The sequence below is a fragment of the Varroa jacobsoni genome, unplaced genomic scaffold (assembly GCF_002532875.2).
Source record: "Varroa jacobsoni isolate VJ856 unplaced genomic scaffold, vjacob_1.0 scaffold_1063, whole genome shotgun sequence".
Classification (NCBI taxonomy): Eukaryota; Metazoa; Arthropoda; class Arachnida; order Mesostigmata; family Varroidae; genus Varroa; species Varroa jacobsoni.
In genome coordinates this window covers 509555-529254 of record NW_019213965.1, presented here as the reverse complement: position 1 = coordinate 529254, position 19700 = coordinate 509555, and the positions used below count along the sequence as shown (strand labels likewise).

General features: G+C 40.7%; 2 protein-coding genes across 10 annotated transcripts in view; one reads left to right on the top strand and one right to left on the bottom strand.

The window, feature by feature from the left end:
- LOC111266184 (transmembrane emp24 domain-containing protein 7) overlaps positions 1–19700 on the top strand; it is a 154472-nt gene that overhangs the window by 20006 nt on the left and 114766 nt on the right. For 2 of the 6 annotated variants that reach the window (XM_086970815.1, XM_086970817.1), the window contains exon 2: positions 18765–18921. The exons of 2 other annotated variants lie outside the window; for them this stretch is intronic. In XM_086970815.1, coding sequence (XP_086826941.1) covers positions 18765–18921 — 157 coding nt within the window. Of the gene's footprint in view, positions 1–2294; positions 2575–3345; positions 4018–4558; positions 4679–4855; positions 4983–10396; positions 10599–10698; positions 10853–18764; positions 18922–19700 lie in introns of those variants that run through there. 2 more of the 6 variants (XR_015313339.1, XR_015313340.1) reach the window with 2 other exon arrangements.
- Positions 10433–19700, bottom strand: part of LOC111266183 (homeobox protein Meis1) — a 103398-nt gene continuing 94130 nt past the window's right edge. For 3 of the 4 annotated variants that reach the window (XM_022843427.2, XM_022843428.2, XM_022843426.2), the window contains one exon: positions 10918–15923. In XM_022843427.2, coding sequence (XP_022699162.1) covers positions 15572–15923 — 352 coding nt within the window. In that variant the 3' untranslated portion in view covers positions 10918–15571. Of the gene's footprint in view, positions 10519–10917; positions 15924–19700 lie in introns of those variants that run through there. The other variant, XM_022843429.2, reaches the window with a different exon arrangement.

Genomic DNA, 19700 nt, shown 5'->3' with positions numbered 1-19700 from the left:
TCCCAGTTGGCAAAATGGGACCCCATCTCATTTGTAACCTGCCCCATTTTCAACTCGCGTACCTATTCCTGTAGGATCGACATTTTTTAAGTTATCATAGGCTTCCTCGTATTTTTTTTTACCTGTGTTTGGACTTCACTAGTGTATGCTCAATAGAAGTTCGAGTACTGCAGAGAATTCGATAATTTCTTTTCCAAGGGTCGCATACATGTTGCCCAATTTAAGTTGAAAGAAAATATCTGCTATTGTATTACCTGTTGCTATTGTTATAATGGGAGCAACAAAGTTGGCCGCGGCTAAATTTTTTGGAACTTTTCGATCTATTTCTAATTAAATAAGAGAAACGAAATTAATTTATTCGGAAATTTTCAAAAATATACACCATTTACTAAATTTGGAAAAATTTAAACTTTTTAATACTTTTATTAGATTTCATCACAATTACGAGAAGATTATTGTTCAGAGTGTCAAATGCCAAAAAAACGTAAGAAACCGAATTCTCAGCAATAATTACGTTGTTTCCAACATTCGCGTTGTGCATAACCTGTATATATAAAAGGTGTATCTATGTTGAATGCTCTGTCGCAACCGTCGGCTTTTAATAGCTACAGAGACACAGTCAAAGCAAAACGCTACTCCTGTCTCTTCTTTTTGAAAAAAAGCTTATCTTTGTTCTTCTAAGAAGCTAACAAGGAATCCACCTTCATTGTTTGTGTTACCTGTTCCTAACTGAACCGCGAAGCCGGCGTCTGGCGCAACAAAACGTTATGCAATTAAACACTAAAAAGCTAAAAAGACTTTTCCTTTTTTCTCATCTGTTTCCTTGATGAGCCCATTCGGATAATGATCAAACCAAATTAAAAGATTGAAAGGTAGTACGTAAGTGAGATATTCTGAGTCAATGGCAAAACACACTTAAGGCATAGTTTTATGTACAGTGCGTTATTATTGTGGTATGCTCTGATATTGGCTGATTTACAGAATTAGAGAGCGGCCTTTATTTTAATTTGGTATTTTCTGGGTCGCTTAGCTGGCCATTCCGGGTACCAACGCGTTCAATTAAAAAAAATAGCATACGGCGTTCATTTTCGTTTTGGCCATTGCTTGGTGTGTTGACATACTGTTGTATTACACGTCTAATAACTAGTACAAATAGTAATATAGTGGTTAGTACAGGCGTAATTAGTGCCAGAAACAAACAACTACGACCGAAAAAAGAATGCGAGTCTTGAGTCTGAGTCTGAAACAGAGACTGCTTAATAGTTTTTAAAAATTATAAGTACTATAATTTATTATGTCGTTTTGAAGGAGACCATATTTACCGCTTTATGTTGTTACATTTCACGAACGAAACTGCAAAGGGAACGACCAACGACATGCCAAACATGGCCTGAAAAGAATAACTAAAAGCTGTCCACCATTCAAACAACAAATAAAGCAACTGGCCGTTGTCCTACCCGTCGCTACCAATTGATTCCTATTAGAGAGAAGATCCAGCATAAATTATAAGACTTATTACTTGAAATCTGAGTTTCGCCTTTGTTTTTAAAACATGGCCATTCAGGTCCTATGCTAATGATAATGTGCTAACTATAGAATTAGTGCTACTCCGTTTTGAAAGTCTTTCAACCGGCTTTGAGGCGATTTAATTCTGAAATTTAGCTCACCAGTTTCAGTAGAAGCTTTCCAATCAGTATTCGAAATCGACCATGGCGACACCTTTAAATAAAGACCGCTTAAAGACAAATCAACCAGTTTCCCGGGTAGTTCTCTGCATTACAAAGATATAACAAGCTCAGGGAAAAAAACATTTGAAACCTAATTCGATCGAAACCAAGTAAACTAACATTTTGTCTTCTAAGATCACGTATCTTTTTTTTTCTCGTAGACTACAGGAGACTTTTTTTCAATCACTATAGATGAAAAATACCAATTTTTTCTCGTCCGTTTTACATCTGCCCCCAAAAAACATGGCCTTTTTCGTACTTTGACCATTTTCCAAATTAATAATACCTTGTTTCGTATAATTTAGTGGTAAGTGAAATTTCCCACAAGCTTATATTCTTATAACCTTGGTCCGATAAGGTCTTGAGTGAACCGTGCAGAATAAAATTTCTGAAAGATGCACCAAATGACACGAAGGCCTTGTTCCGATGATAACACATAGCAACGATTTTAAATAGGAAAAAAAAGGCCAAGATGATCTACACATCAACTATTCGAAGAGAACAGCTACTAGATATCAATTGTTACGACGGTGCTGTCTCAAATTTGGTCTCAAATCTGTATTTAAGGCAGGGCGATACAGACGACTTTTCCGTAAGGTTCTGCTGTGCGGAAAACGCCACACCGTTGTCAAAGACTTACATGATCCCATGCAACAGGGAAGGGTATGTTTTAGCACCGTCTATATACATGGACTGCGCCAATGCAGTCTCATTCTTCGGCGCCCGGCACCTAGTCACCTCTTCGCTGGTCTTCAACGTTCCAATTTCCATCCTTAAAACATTTGCACCAGTCGTGCATTGTGTTTTCGCTTAAGGTCTTTGTGCCTATTGTCTTCACCGATATTCGGTAAGTTTCCGGAATGTTGTGAGCAAAAAATTCTGATTAAAAAATGTTTTTTTTTTATCTGCAATTAACTAACCCGATTCTTACTGAAGAAAACTGGAGTATTTACCAACCGAATGTCGTCTTCGTAATTCGTAACGTTTCACCCATAACATCCTAATGATAAAGTAGCTGTAGGAGAGCATGATACCTTTGACGTTTTGATGTCAAAAGATTTTGAATGAAATAAGCTAATGATAATTTAGTGTTAAACGTGTATCGATAAAGAAGTAGACTACGACCGAGTATTTATAAATTTTAGAAGCTGTCAAAGAGTACTGCAGACGATCACCGAATCGCTGAATGATTGAGACAGGTGTGAATTTGTGGTTGACCGCCAAAATGGAATTAATCAGATACCGATTACTCTGCCGAACGCGAGCAGAAGTTGTCAAAAAACGCTGCTCACTTAGAGTCATTCGGTGGGAAAATAACTTTATTTGAAATCCAACATCTAAAGGGAAACAAAGTTCAGCGTTAGGCAAGAACTTACATTATCGTTAGCCCCTATTTAACTTGTACACGTATTTGACAAATAAATGATAACGATGCTTCCTTTAGTGTCCAATGCATCATCATTATATAGCGCCTAGAAGGCAACTATATAAATAGTCGATTTCCATTTTTCCGGAACGATTCCAACAGTACTATCGATCAACTATATCTCTTCACCTTATAATTTCTATTTTTATTATATCGTATAAAATATAGTCAAATACTACAATCATGTTTCAGGCTTGTTTTATTTCCAGTGGCAGCCGCTCTGGCGAAAGTCAAGCGGACGTCTGCTTTGTGGAAAGGAAGACATACTCGTCTGCATACATATGAGCTGTATTGTACGTTTTTTCGCGGTGAATTGAAAGCCTGTTTACATTGTATTTGATTTTCTATGAAAGTCAATTTCCATTTATTTATATAGCACTACAGCAATTATTATCTGTCATTCTTTACGCAAACTGTTTGCATCGGTTAGTCTATGACCTGACGGCAGAACTCGGTTGTAGTACATCTTCAAGCCTGACTCGAAGGAAACCGAAAATGCTAGCTTCCTGAGAAATTCTAGTAAGCTAAAAGTCAAATGACGATTCTCTAATTGGGATCTGCGTAGGTCCGAGCATACTACCCTTACTAGCTATTAACAGGCACAATTTTCACCGCTCTTAATTATCCGCATATCTAACATTGGCGTCTTTGTCACATTTGTTTTTTCGTGACTGAAAGCAGCCCTTGCTATTTTTTTCAACGGAGAACAGAACTCAGTCACCAAAGTGACGTGATGAGGAAGCCTATCGCGTATTCTTAGACGCCTTTCGGATTTAACAATCTTGGCATCTGGTACAACATAAACTCAAACAGAGTCTTCCCTCTCGCTGGTGCCTTTGACGCGAGCTTTCGATAATGACTGGGGTAAGTTAGAAAACTAGGCGTTAGTTCATAGCTTATGATGCTCTAAACCAGTATCACGTATTTAGTGTTTCAGGGAACGTTGTGCAGTACACTTTAGCCTTTTATTTATTGTTATCTGGTAATGATTTTTAGGGGAAAAATGCGGTCCAAGTTTTTTCTGCATCACCCTGCTCACATGTGAAACAGTAAGGTTATGCGGTGGTCATTTTTATTTTGGCTATTTATTTCTATAGGCTATTATTAATACTATTGCACAAACCTGCCATTCGAAAATATGACCGTCACACTGAGCCAAAACAGCGATTCGGAACTAAATGAACGCAAGCTAGATACTAAATCATGTGGAAAATTATTTAAACAGTTCATTTGTAGACCTTCATAAATTATAGCTACAATTTTATAGTTTTTGACCAAGGATGTCGAAATATTTGCTTACCGTGCTAGTTATCTATAACAAAATGGTGAAAGAGAGACCGATGCTTTATGCGTAGTCAAAAAGGTAACAAATCTCACGTATTGTTTCACGTATTTTACGTTTTAGGGCGAACATGATGTTCTCGCGGATCTAAGCGTTGTTTGTTTCTGATACACGCACTTTGTACTGGATACAGATAATGTCCAGTATACTCGAGTCTCGATTGGTAACCCCTGCCGTCCAGTGGTAATTGGCCTTCATTTGCTTCAGCACTCTGAAAGAGTATTTAAGAAAACGATAGGACTATCGAAGATTTACTGTAGGCAGCATTCAGAGATTATACGGCAAAAAATACGATCTAGGTGCAGAATTATAAAAGAAAATTCCGATTTGTTTATTACATGTCTTTTGTTTTTTTTTTAGACAAGGCATCATGGATGGTTTTTTTGATGAAGCTTTGCGATGTGTGAAACGCAGTCGAACTCTGTAAGAAAATGTGAACCTTTTAGAACTAGGCATGATTGATACACAGGACGCTTATCTCTACGGTGTAAGTACACTTTCTAAGACTTTCCTGCTTCATCTGTATTCGATAAACTATGTCTACTTCAAGAAAACTTCAGATTCGAATCCTGTTTGAATTCGCACAGATGTATTGCCAAGTTAACTACATGGGTCATATTAAATTATCGTTAGTTATCATAATTAGTTAAGCTTCTTAAGTAACATAAGTACTGCTCATATCCTTTAAGTTTTCACATATACTATAAATTACAACTTAACTCCAATCAATCGAACTTTAAGCTAAGAATTGGTGCTATTTAGGTACACGGTACTATCCGTGGTATCGTATACCATACATGCCCATTATTTCGATACTCGTACTATTAAACGCATGAGCGGTAAAAGATTGCCATCGTGGCTTCCTCCGTGTTATCTATCTACAGTACGTATTTTGCAGGTGGATGTATTTTTTTTTTATACAGCTGTTAAACTTTGTTCGCGTCAACTTTATTGCAATGGCGGATATAATAGCGAAGTTATCTCCAAATTTTGGATCAAATCTATAAGTCAGGCGGTATACAGCATACGGCCCGATACAACTTCGGCGGAAAGTCTATCTTCTCTCACAAGAAACAGACCCAGAATTTTGGGACTGATAAGCTTTCACAAAAAATCGGATTTAATGGTTCAGTGATAGCGTTTGTGTCTATATGATTTTTACTGTGCAGGGTGTTTATTGCAAAGGAAGTCCTCACAAACACCTTCTCATTGCGACTACCTTTGTTCACGAATTAATGTGAGATTACTCAGTATTTACAGTTCGTTTCGGCACTTATTACAGACTATGCAGAAATTAGTTAATATCATGCAGACGTTTCGAGATTAATTTCGAAGTATGGAACGGTCAATCTTAATTCTATAAGCTGTTTCGTATTTACTGGGGCGTTGAAGTCGCTTTTAACATTCACTCATTCACTGATCGATTTAAAAGCTTGATACCAATATTTCTGACAGCATTTAAATTCGGCCCAATTTGAGCCCTGCTATGTCAGATCAATAAAAGTGTCAAAAAAAAAGAATCATAGATCCAGAGCTAAAGTGGTGCTAGTGGTGAATTATTAGTATTTAGATTAACGGCTATAACTATAATATAAAGGCAGGTTCGTAAAAGCAAACGAAGATTTCTTCCAAAAAATGCCACTTTTTTTTTGCAGTTATGCCATAAGGCGCCAGTATCGTCTTTAGCACTAAAAAATTATAAAATAATCGCATATGTTGACAAATTATATCAACGATCAAAATGGAAAAGATACCATTTTTGTAAAAATTTAAATTAAGGCTGGCAGATGAATGAATGGTGAATTGTTCGTTTACGAAGCTTTATTAAGGACCCTTGGTGTGGCTTCTTAAAGTTGTATGTTGCTTAACTAACTTCTTGTGTACCTCAGCAGTTTTGTTAAACTTGCAGCAGTTACTTCCGATATAATTAAAAAAGGGGTTAGAAATATTTAAAAGAAGTTGTTTACTTATTCACTTCATAATCGAGAAACGCTTTATTACCTTTCAAAGTGTAATATTTTATTAAAAGAACAATAGCGCTTCAGTGGTCCTCAATGAGAGAACTTCTTCAAAGATGACAAAAGCAGTACTCAAAGTATTACCCATTTGCTGTCGCTCAGGCAAGTCGCACAAAAGAGTCTGATAAGTAGGTTTCAGGCCCTGGGTAACATACATAGATGTATGGACATTTACCACTAATCAGCACAGCAAAAAGCGTGTGAAAAATTAACAAAAGCCCGAGCAGAGTTATTCGCAACAATCAATGCCAAAAAGCAAAAAGTTATAAGTTATAAGCCAACTTACATGCCTTCACTTAGATTAGCTAAAGTAAAATTAAGAGATATTCCGATATTTCTTATAGTCTGACTTGTGCATATACCATCAAGAACAGCATTTGCATCCACGAAAGGGCATTTGACTGATCAGTGTCCTTACTAGGCCAAAGGTGTTTTTGCTAGGCCAAAGAAGGGAAACTGCTGAGTGAGCCTTACCCAAGCTATTTTCGTTCTCGTAAATCTTCTTGCCACGACGGAACAAAAATTCTAGGCACTAGCTAAACCATTATATTTCCATGTTGTTTATATTGTTCGACTGTCGTCACTATGATCACAGGAAGCACAAAGCCGCACAAATGATGTTTGCCTCATGCGAAATAAAGAGCCGTCCGAAAAAGGACAACGTACATTATTTTTCAATATGAAATTACAAAGCGCGTAAACTCACGATAGCAGCATACATAGGAAAGAATAGGTTACTCTGTACATAGAAGTTAACACAGCGCATATTTATTTTAGTTCTTTTATAAGTCCCTAACTCGCCGCTATATTCTAAGTTCTATAAAAGTGTACATCAAGATTTATCTTGTATCCTTATTTTACGGAGACTTGGCTAAAGCAATCGATTGAAGAAAAGCTTCATGACAGTAACATACAGACAGACGCTATACGGATATTGCATAACAACTCCAACGTAACACTCTACTACGGAGTGCTGAAATTCAGGCAAAACACATATATACGTAGGCGTATATAAAACAGGGGCGACCCAAAGCTTAACCGTCTTTGCTCCAGACTGTTTAGAAACTACATAGCTTTAAATAATAGCAAAATTTACGATCTATCTAAAAGCCGGCAGAAAGCTAGGCTACGGTAAAATTAGTTTTGTGCCCTGTGTCAGACACAATAGTCCATTACGTTCACTTCCATCTGTAGTAGCCCCCGATTACTTTATTTTTCTCTAATAGCTTGCCCATTGGCTTACGTGTATTCTGCTTTTTTTATAGAATAAATATTGGTTTGTTGCACAGATATTTCTATGAACATGAACAATGATAATAATATATAACATTTGTTGGTTTGGTAGGCTGTCTTTAAACGACAGATATCAAACTGCAACTTACCCAGTTAATTGCCCTGACAAAAGGAACGATGCCTACGCATAGGCCAATTCGCAAGATACTAATCAGGATCATTGGCGATCGAAACATATGTCAGACTTAAAGGCACATGCTGATATCCCACACGCATTTGGTGTCGGCAAATAGGAACCTTAACTGTATGTCTGGCGACAAAATTTCCTAACCTTTTTAAAGGGTATGAACCTGAAATGTTATTTAATTATGCATGTATATACATAGGGAACTCTTCGTGGAATACGCGCGCAAGTAGTTTTTAGTCTAAACCACCAGTGTGCTTAAGTAGTTAACGGCTGGATACGTACAGATGTCATCAAAGATAAAGAACGCGCTGGACCTAAAAGGTAGTTTTATATATTTTGTGTTTGCACTGATTTGTTACTGTCGTAATAGGGCAGCCACAGAAGGGGCAACGATGTTAATGGACAAATGGTTAATTTCCATTTAGGTTGCTGAATAGTGATAGACATAAAAATTGTATTATATAAAGTTCGAAAAACTTTTGTCCCCCTTTCCTTGAGCATATAAGTGTGTCTCATATAAACTGCTACAATATCACAAAAGCTAGCTGCATTGGAGTACATAAACGAGTGCCCGCGACTCGAATTTTTTAACTAATTTTAATAAACACATAGATAATACATACGTTCGTAAGATTATATAAAGCGGTCGAAGGAAAAATGTCTATTTGAGCCTCGTCAGCCATGTACGATGTGAAAAAAAAAAACATTTTTTTGTTAAGGAGCACGTTTAGGCAGCTAAAAAACAAGTAACAAATTTGCCGTCATAAGCGGAATGGGGTTTTCCTGTTTCTCCAACATTTCCTATCATTTTACCCAGTATCGACCAATAAAAAGTTCGAACACCTCGCGCAAATTTGAAGGTTACCTGTGTTGAACACGAGGGTGGGCACTTAGTTCAGACTTCTGTTCAGGTGTACCGTACTGCGATTAAGAGCTTTGTCATTACAAAGAGGCGTATACCTCAGTCCCCATTTAGTCCAATACACTTGAATTTATTCCCTAATGCTACTGTCGTCTCCTAGGTAAAATAGGCTTAAGCAGTGCCTATGATTTAAAGCAAGCAGAATGCAAAGCATTATCGCCATTGCGACGTATCAAGTCATTATTGGGCATTACTTTATGAAAACGAGAACTTTTCTAATTCTCAGTGTTGTTTATAAGTGGGACGGGTCGATTCCGACGTTTTTTTTGTTGCCATTAGATGAGCTGAAGTAATGTTCCTATCGATGCACTAATTAGTATACACTATTCCACCTTATTTGGCCATACTTAGTAACTTAGAGGGGGAGTGTTTACCCAAGAGTAACTCAAATGACTATTTCTACTAACTAAATTGCGACTCATCATCATCATGCTCCTAAAGACAGCCAGTGTTAGTAATCTAGGACAACGCCGACTTCCTATACCATTATGATGGCTTGGTGAAGTCCATGCGAATGTGCACCCCATTAAAATATCTCAATCAAATAAGGCTAGTAAATGTTTTCCCTTTGGTATCACCGCTAAGCATTGCTTTGAGCGGCTGGCTTTTTCGGCCAGTCATGCTTACTTACATAACGGCACGACTGGAACAATCATGTCATTTAAACTGTTGCCGAGGGCCTAAACTCCTGGCCAGTCTCATAAATTCTCTCTGATTGCGTGAATTAAAAAGAAAAATCAAGCACAGTGTTCCTTCCATTTCTCTCGGTTCAGGTCAAAGAATAAACCTGATTAACCCAAAGTGATGGCGGGAGGGAAAAAGAGCTGTGAACAAGTTTTTAGCAAGCCTTCCTGTGTGACGCTTGAATTCACGCCTTAACTATGGTGGCATGCTCAGTATTCCTAGAAGACCTCGAAAAAACTTCTGCAAAGAAAGGTATGGGCGTTGTTAATTTCCAGACTGTCTTTAGAATAAGAACACTCGAAAGACTGGCGTGTCTGAGAGTTCCATTAGTAAGCATTCTGAATATGCTAAAAATTCTACTACAGATCAACACTACAATGCCAGAACGTGAACTATCTTACAAACTATTATGATTAAAACGTCAGTTGTCATTTTTATCGCTCGTTCATTTTCAAGCTTCTGCAGCGCAGAAAATGTAAGCATCGCTAGTAAACGTCACAATGCATACAGATGACCTTGCTATATAGAACAGTAGTCGCCGCCAGGTCCTACCCGCCTTCCACCACTTACGTCTCCAACATAAAATTATGTAAGCCCACGTAATTGGGCATCACGTTGATATCAATCATTTGGGTCGCATACCTAAAAAGGGGTGAATACGGCACTAGTTTAAGCAACATCAATAGGCAGGCCGCAGAGCCCATTACTAAAAACTTCGTTAGAGCTATTTTATGCAAGGTAGTACCCACCCTTTCTTACAGGTCTACATTTTGATGGGACCAAACCTACCAGCCGCCCATTAATGGAGGGTGGGTAGGGTCAAGTCCGTTTTTTAAGTGACTTATGGATCTTTACAGGATATGGACGCATCACTCTTTTTTGAAAAAAACCCAGGAAACAACACGGGACTCGGAGCCAGCCAGCTGTTTGACAGAATGCCTAATAGCGATAGCAGCACAGAGGATACGACACGGAATGCCTGAAACATGAGATTAAAAAAACATCATCGAATCCTATAAGGACAAAATCACTGATATTGATTCACAACTTTTCACCGTAGTAAGTGGAAAAATATTTGGACAGAAAATCACTCCAAAGTCATTACACATGCCCTACATTGATTTCATTGTATTTTTCTTGCGTATTTCTCTGCTTTCAGAACCTTACCAGAATCCAACCTACATATGCAGCAGCAAATAGTATAACCTACCATATCGTGGAATTATATGATGTCGTTACTTCTAACTCAGTTAGCGACAACTCTTGAAACCTCTTAAATGAACCTCACATATTTCTGTTATATTATTATTATTAATTTGAAATATTAATTACTAATTACTTCTTACATGATTAGCACTAGTAAAGATGACACTATTAATTGATTTATAATAATTTATTATCTCATATTATAGTTTGTTACAGCATACTCAAAAATGTACAATGGTAACCCCATATTTATCATAGCATCCCTATTTCTCTCTCACTCTCTGCCTCTTGTTTTTCTCTCCCTGCTGTTGTGTTCTATTTTCACCACCACTTCTTTCATCTCTTATTGACCTTCCGTTATTTTCGCCCAGTTTCATTTCTGTGTTTTTTTGCGCGATCGCTGCTCTACTATGTCGAAACCTTTTCCATTCCGTATTTCTTTACCCCCGTCAACCCCTGTTTTCCTTCTTGTTCAAACGCACCTCATTTTAACATTCAGCCATTTGCTTTTTCGTTGAGTCGACCCTTTGAAGTTAGGCGATTTGACTACTGCGTTGTAGAACGGAGCGATGATCAGTAATAATAGTAAGTTACTCTCGTTCTTAGTGTAGAATTGGTTTGTCATTTTTCAACATCAATATTGGGATCCTGTTTATTTTCTTCCTAATTTCCACCATCTGTCCGTTACCTGTTATCGCCAGTATCCGTCCACTATTCTTTGTTACTTTTTGCAAGCTCGGTCTCATTTTTCTGCTTTTATTATTACTAGAATTATTTTCATATCATTATTCAGGCATCTCGGCTCGAAGCGTTTTTGCCTTTACCTCGTATTATCATAAGTTCTACCATTATTAGTATTATAATCATTATCGTATCTCTGCTTTAACTATTATGGTACACACAAATATACATAGCCTATTTCAAGTTTTGCTTCTGTCCCTAGCAGAAATTTGGGCTGCTTGCTTTCCAGGGTACTCTGCTGCCATCGGGTAGAGATTTGGCGGGAAATTTGAATGATGAATTCGAACGAATAGTATATGTACGTTTGTTGGATGTATATATCTCTTTAGCTACTTTTTGAATGAACCGTATTTTTGAGAGCCCGTCAACGACAATCAATCTATTTAGCTTCAGCGTTCGGGCCTCCTTATAGGATGAAATTACGTGTACTTCGCTTACATATGTATGTAAGGAGATGTTGATTTCCAGGTATTGTAGTTTGTTTACATATAAGTAAGCGTTTTGTGTTAGGCGAAGGCTAGATGTGAACCGAGTTCTATTATAGTTAATCTCGTTGCTATTGGTTAGCATAGCAGCCCAATAATGTAACAATAGCTATATATATATATATATATATATATATATATATATACGTGTAGGTCCTCTATACGATATTCGGTCAGATCGCGTTCCGCCGTAGAACGAATCCATGTACGTATATGGAGGGAAGGGAACTAGAAGCGGCCCGCCCGTAGTTGACCAGCTCGGCTTGTGTTCACTTAAACACTCACCAGGATTCTTCCGCGATGTGGGTTTAGCAGCGAACGGCAATTAAAGGTTTATCTTTCTGCCCGCTGTGTCCCAGTTATCTTGGTATTTATTAGTAGGAGCCCGAGGTGCCGGGCTGGTCGAAGACCGCTATGGAGATCGGACGCAAGTTTTTGTTTCAAACTCGGTCCATTTCTATTTTGCAGTGCAAAAAATGACACCTGAGACTCACTCATTATCGTTTTGTATCGCATTTCTCTTTCTCTCTCGCTTTCTCTCATCATTATGATCATCTTCGCAGTTAACTGATCATCATCATAATTATTGATGTTTATCATCAGTGTGTCGCTATTATAATAATAATAATTATTAAATTCTTGTGTATTTTGCTTGACGTGCCTATTCCTCGTATTTTCTTTCTGTCGTTACATATATATAATATTTATATAATGTATGTGTATCCGTTTTCTCCATCCTCAGTTTCTATATATCTGCTCTGTATTCATCCATATTAATAATATTATCATCATCAGTCGCAGTATTGCACTCCATGGCTCGTGGTTCGCGGGTTCGCGTCACGTACGCCCCTTGGCGGAGTTGGCCACAACAACACAAACGTACACAAACGTGCATTTAGACCAACAAAAAATCTCGATCGTCTCCATTGTAATTATATAATTATTTTTATAGTGTAATTGGTAATTCCTTCTTGTTGCTTTCAGTTTTTGTCTGTTAATTAGCTTTTTAGGATTAGTCCACTCTCTTTCATGTTGCTGACAACATTCACGCTCCCTTAGGTGTGTCGTGGGTGTACTGCGGTCGATACGCGGGGGCGGTCATCAAACCCTTTTAATTCTGTATGATCACCACCTGGCCGTATATCAACCTTCGTGTAGAGAATGGGGCAGGGTTATGAGGGGTCTACAATGATATATTTTTTTCTTACCAAGCATCTACTAGCCACGGTAAACACGTCCACTACACTCACTAAAATCACCCCTAGATTCAGTATAGAGGCAATTATAGTGCTTGGTTTCCACTTTGTGTGTGTATGTGTTTATTGGGGGATATGAGAGGTACTCAGCGCATACGCACTCATCCACAAATAGATACGTTTCACATACGTTCTTCTTCACGGACATTTTCATTGATACGCATGCTGGCGCTCAATTTGCTCTCCATTCTCGCTAACGGTTTAGTTCGTTGACGACAACATATGAGAATTTCTTTCTGGAACGTATTCTCCACGTTGGTAGACGACGTGGATGAATGACCGCCTTGGCGAGGTCCGAAACTTCGGCCGAAACACGGAAATGTATCTTGCTGTCACTGATTCATTATGTGTTTGTTGGTATTGTTGTTTCTACGAACGTAAATAGATGTCGAAGTTCATCCACAACAGGAGCTAGTCGATTCGGTGGAAGTCGACTTATGCGTCAGTAATTCTACCTTAGTTTTCCTGTGCCGCATGGGAATGTTATGAAACTATTTGCCAGTACACATTATTTAGATGTTGTAGCATAACTTCCTTTTTAGTATTAACCCCTGGTTGTCTGCTAGACCTTCTAACGAAGTACGATTATAACTATTGTTGCTGCTGCTGCTGTTGTTGTTGTTAACAAAAACAATTATTGTTCATTTGTGTTTGATAGCTGGTACTGATGTTGTTGATGCTGTTGCTATATCGACAATTCAGATCAGTCCCCGGCGGAAAAAAGGATGTCTTTCCCGTGGCTCCACCGGCGAACCACTATCATCATTGAACCATCTCGTTCGCTCGATCCTGTACGACGACAGGTATGATGTGAATATGAGGTTTCAATGAAAGTGATGCCTTTGGCCTCTGCTCGTTCGTCTCATCATATCTGATTTTCTTCGTTTTCACCATTGGATGATCTCCTTCTCGTAGTGTGAAAGTGACTACCTAACTAAGCTCGTTCCCAGCCAGAGCTGACCAGTCGGTCTTCACCACAACCCCTTCTTGAAGATGTTTTCTCGTCTTGGCGACGGATTCCGGCACAGCTGTCCTCGCACTGTTTGGCGCCATACGCGTTTGTCAAGTCTTCGTTGTTCGTTCGAATTTCCCGCCATTTCGCTCGCCTTTCAGCCGTATCAACGTGTTTGACAATGCCAGTTGATTTCACGTGTTACCCATTTTACTGTCGTCCCGCTATCGCTGTGGTCGGCATCGATGAACAAAGAGCGCCTGGGTGTCGGTGATTTCTTGATGATCCGCAGTTCAGATGTCTTTTATCCCTCTTCTATTTAGTGCTATATTGTAAACTATATAATTGTTTTCGCCCATAATTCTCTGCCATTGCAAAATTGTCAGCCAACAGCCGAATTTTCGCACGTTTGCTTCTCTTTGCTTTTTAATTCGATTCCGCCACGAGGTCCCTTTTCCAATATACCTTCGTTCTAAATCAGCTTCAACATTGTTTGGTGCCCCTTTAATTTCATTGTCCTTTTTATAAGATGAGGCAACACTTAACTAGTGCAGTATAATCAATCGGAGGAATCGATCTTCGCTCGCGACCCGCTCCGTACACACGTCGGTAAAAAGCTCTCTGTTAACGTTCTGCTTTTTCTTTCAGTTGTACGTTCTCTGTCGCCGTGTGACTGTTCGTATGCATTTTATCGTACGCTCCGCTTGTTTCGTTGCTATATACTGGAAGCCAGGTTATTTCGGTTCCGTTATGACGGTGCCAGGACGTCCTCGTCTTGTCATGTTTGGACGAAGCACATTTGGCCAGTCGCAAGCTTGTTGTTTTTATGCCACAGCGTCACTTCTTGTAACCTTACGTACCATCTCTACGTCATGAACGAAAAAACCACACAACTGCATATGCACTGCGCCAGACATGTTTGCCAACGTTTTCGTTCTAAGGTCGCCTCGGACGACCTACTGGTCAGAACTGACCGGTCGTTCACCGGTCGCCCGTTCCTGTCTTGCTGATGCTGTTGAGGTACACCTGTATCGTTATCACCTGCTATTGTTGTTCTCTGTTTTACAGTTGCTCTTCTCGTCGTTGTTGTCGCTGTTAGTATTATTGTTAGATGCGTACAACCACGTTAGTACATGACCACCGCTCGCATGGCACTAATAGTTACTTGTTGACCATTGGACCTTGTGCGACGCGGATCCTCCCATTGAATTGAGATTTCAACGTCACCCTCAATTCCTTTTCGATGTTAACGGTCCTTCAGTCGGCCTCCTGCTTGAGTGGCGTGCTAGCGGCGGCGACGGCGGCGTAATGTAACTGTTGACGCGATTGCCGTTGGTCATGCTCGTGATGCTGCTGTTGTTGCTGGTGGTCGTGCGTCGGTGGCGTCGAAGCCTAGTTGGCGTGGATGTCCATGATGTGCTGGGCGGAGGCTGCGTCGTAGGGCGAGGGCGCACCGCCGGCCAGACCCGGATGATGGCCCATCATCATGGCTGCGGCGGTGGCGGCTGTAGCCGCCGGGTGCGGGTGTCCGGGCAGGAGCATCTGGTGAGAGTGGACGGGAGAGCGTAGCTGCGACATCGTGTGTGCCGAAGGCGGATAAGCGGCTCCGGGCGGCATTCCTGGCATACCCATGCTGCCCACACCGCCTACGGCCACTCCGACGCCCACTCCTCCCTCCTGGATGCCGGCGCGGTTCGACTGGTCGATCATCGGCTGCACAATGCGCCGCCTCGCGTTGATGAACCTATAGAGAGAGAGAGAGATAGACAGACCGATACCAGATAAATATTAAGGAAATGCTGCGTCATTTATGATACGTACGTGAACAATGACGGAACTTATGGTAGTCCGCTAAGTTACTAGGTCAGAGCACGTGTAATTCTACTCGTGTATATATATGTACGAAAAAGATAATATACTCGCGTCACCAGGGATGAGGACGGTGATGAACAGCATAAACGAGGGTGGCATAATGCGGAGCGTACGCGTCTCCTTACGTCTACCTTTGCTACTAGCAGATAAAAATTTTTGACAGAGCACGAACTAGCGCGGGATTTCATTTGACTTGTTCCTAGGCGATCGCAAGGGGCTGTGACTCTTCAAAGTGTAGGGGCGCTGTAATTGGACAGATCCCTTTGAGTCAACGTCCACTGCAGCCTAACGAATCTAAGCGGCTTTGCAGCTCGAAAGCCTGGACGAAGCTTCTGACTGCATAGCGGCCCGGGTTCCACACATCAATAAACACACCCAAGCGTCCATACACTGAAGTGCGCGGCATACATTAAGGTACAAAGAACTGATGACGAAGGGATAATCAATCAACCTGGTAGTAATCTTTCATAAAAGAAACGGGCCACCAATTCATTCAGTAATTAATAGATATATTCGTGTTCGGCTACAGGCATTATTGGTCTTACGAAACAGTTTGGCCGATTGTCCATTAACAACTCGCTGGAAGCTCGGCAACGATATCACGTTTCTTGTGATCACCCCACGGAGAAAATGCGGGGTCCCTCCTGTAATCCGACTAAATCAGCCAAGCACCCCCCCCCCCCCCCCAAAAAAAAAAAAATTCTAATGGTTCTGTAAAGCCTCGGTGGCTATAACATAGGCAATAATATATTTATCGATATAGGTGAACAGGTCTATTTGCGTAATTCTTTCCACTAAGTATGAAACAGGCAGACTCTTATGTGCGCCCCCATTTCGCACCCCCTATTTGCACTCTGTGACTTCATGACTCAACCCGCATATTGCATGAGCATGCGGTAACTTCTGCGATGTCAGACTATCTAAATGAACTAATTGTTCCCATGACCTTTTGACAAGCATGTCTGCGGCCGAACACTAGCCTATACTGCACATGATGGTCACTTCTTAACGACATTCTCATTCGCCTTCGAGTTAGCCCACCGTTCTGTATATTATCAGAGCGACCCACTACAGCCAGCCAGTCAGTCGTTAAATAAAAAGAAGCCGAGCTCAATTAAGAGTAAATAAACTTGCTTTTTCCCTCATCTGCTCTGTTTCCCTTGCTCTCTCTCTCTCTCTCTCGCTTCATCCCAAGTGTTTACGCATCGCTTTTAGTTACTCTCTGTCGTTGCGCTGTTTATAAGAAAGTGTTTGGCCACCGCTAGCTGTAGAGCACCTTGTTAGCGCGCGAAAGCATCGTCTCTACTAGCTAGGTTGTTGAAGACCGGTGGTCGGTAGAACCGAAGCGTGTCTTGATTCTCGTTGCCTATCGGCCAATTGCTATCGCACTTTCCCGTAACGAATGTGCTTGTCATAAAACAAAGACAATACGACAAAAAAAACAACAGCTCGTAAAGCGCGGCCATCTCTGCTGGCTTCCGCAGTTTGCTCGCCAGCCCGTATTTCGGTCTATGGCAGGCGCGGATTACATGGTGGGCCGCTTCTGGCCAGCTTCTTCCTGGCATAGCGTCCGTCGTACAACGTGTCAACCAGGCTTTGTTCGGTGACTATTTGCCGTTCGGTGGTCCTTCACACCACCGGCCTAACGTAGAGTGTCTCCGTAGAAACTGCAACAGACCTATCAGTAGCCATAGTCATAGGACAACAACAATTGAAGTCTGTATTTCACTATAGGTGGAATCGAAACAACGACCCGAAGCAGCAAAGAGAGATCTACGAGAAAACGAGTACGCTGAACTATAGCGACAATCGAGGCGGCGATGGTGGCGGCCGCCTCAGCAACAGCTAAAGGACACTTTGAATGCTATGTGATATCATACCTGACAGCGAAGAGACCTGTAATAGCTAAGGAGTCATAAAACATTAGACTACGCTTACTGGGAACACAGAAAATATTTGTGTATACACATATCCACGTACAAATGTGTACAGATATCACGATATCATTTTAGGCAGAAATCAGCGAAGGGCAAGTAGAAAAGTATCGAATGTAAATAGATTTCGTTGACGTGGTGGCAGGGCATGGCGCATCTAGTAAACGTTGAAGCGCAAGGAAAACTGTCAACAAAGTGCCAGGGTTATGCTAGCTGAAAACGAATTTGTATGATATTTGTTCAGTTTGGGATAGGACAAATGTGGCTATCGTAAGTGCATATGAGTGGGAGAAGTTTACAGATGCAGACCAATACGACAAATAGTACGTATGCAGGATATTACCTGGTACAAGTGACCTATTATGATGTTAGGTCAGAATAGATAGGTGCACTAATGGCTAGCGACGACCCAACAGATATCTATGGATTTGAGACATATCATTCATCCTATAGGTATTACCAAAGACACAATTGAGCGTCCGATAGTATAGGTTTACATAGCAATGTAATGCTTAATCGAACTTCTTACCCGATGACTTGTATAAACATGCATATTCACTGCACTGTTTGACGTAGTGTCTGCAGACGAGGGCTTTGAACTCGAGAAAAAAGAAGAGACTTCCTTTTTAGTATTAGTTCGAAAAAAATTGTCTCCACCTTTAGCGGCGCCAACATTGTTGGTTATGGTGAGAGTGGCAGAGGTGAAGCGATATCCTAGCTGGCAAAAAAAACATCGAAGTACTGCAATAGAACCTCTCTTTCTATTTCTCTCTATTCAGGATGCGCAGCTATATCTACATCTATATATTCGGAAGCGTTCGCTTCACTCCGTCGTCGGTTGTAGACCTCGTCCCCTTCCGTCATAAGCAACTTTGTGTCGGTAACATTACCGCTTTCTCTACTTCACTTTTGGGGTTCGCGACAGCCAACGTATTGGTAAGTGAGAACACTGTTGGTGGCTTCATTGGACCGGGATACATTACTAAAGCTCCTTCTTCTACCTCCGTAATACTATTCCCTCAACGGCATCGCCTTTTTTATTTTCACTTAAGTTTCAAATCACCCCCGTAGGCAAATTGGCTAAACTCAGATACCTTTACCAAGTAATTTGAGTGGCTCCCTAGAATCAGACTAACTATTACAGCCATGCACATTGACTCTGCATGCATTTATGTGCCCTTTACTTACTGTAAAGTGATTGAAGTGTGGGTTACTTCGATATTGTGCTCGTTCTATCATGTGATCTCTGATCCGATGAAGGAAAGAAGCTGGCGTTTGCTGTCGCTATATGACTTTGCGTAAATGTCTATCAGTGAGTGTGCGTGAATCTAACGCCGAGTAGTCGTGCCTGACACCGGTTGGGCCGGCCGCTAGGACAGAAAGAACTACTCGAACCGCATTACTTGGGTAACGCCGAATGAAAGCAAGTGGGCACCGGGAATACTGGTTGTCTCGTTGGGCTTCCTTGATCCTTATATATGGCTCCCATGGGAGGCGTCGCGCTCCTCTGGTCACCAACGGACAGCTAGGCAGGCCAGCAGGCAGTGAGGGACCTACCGAGCGATCGATCGATCCTGCCCTTGCCTTTCTGTCTCTGTATACTGTAACCTACTACAGACGCACTTTGCTCTGCTATTTCATTGTCACACCGACCAAAACTGGCCAACAGCAAGGAGATTTATAGGCCGGATTTGCAACTAAATACCAAAACACCT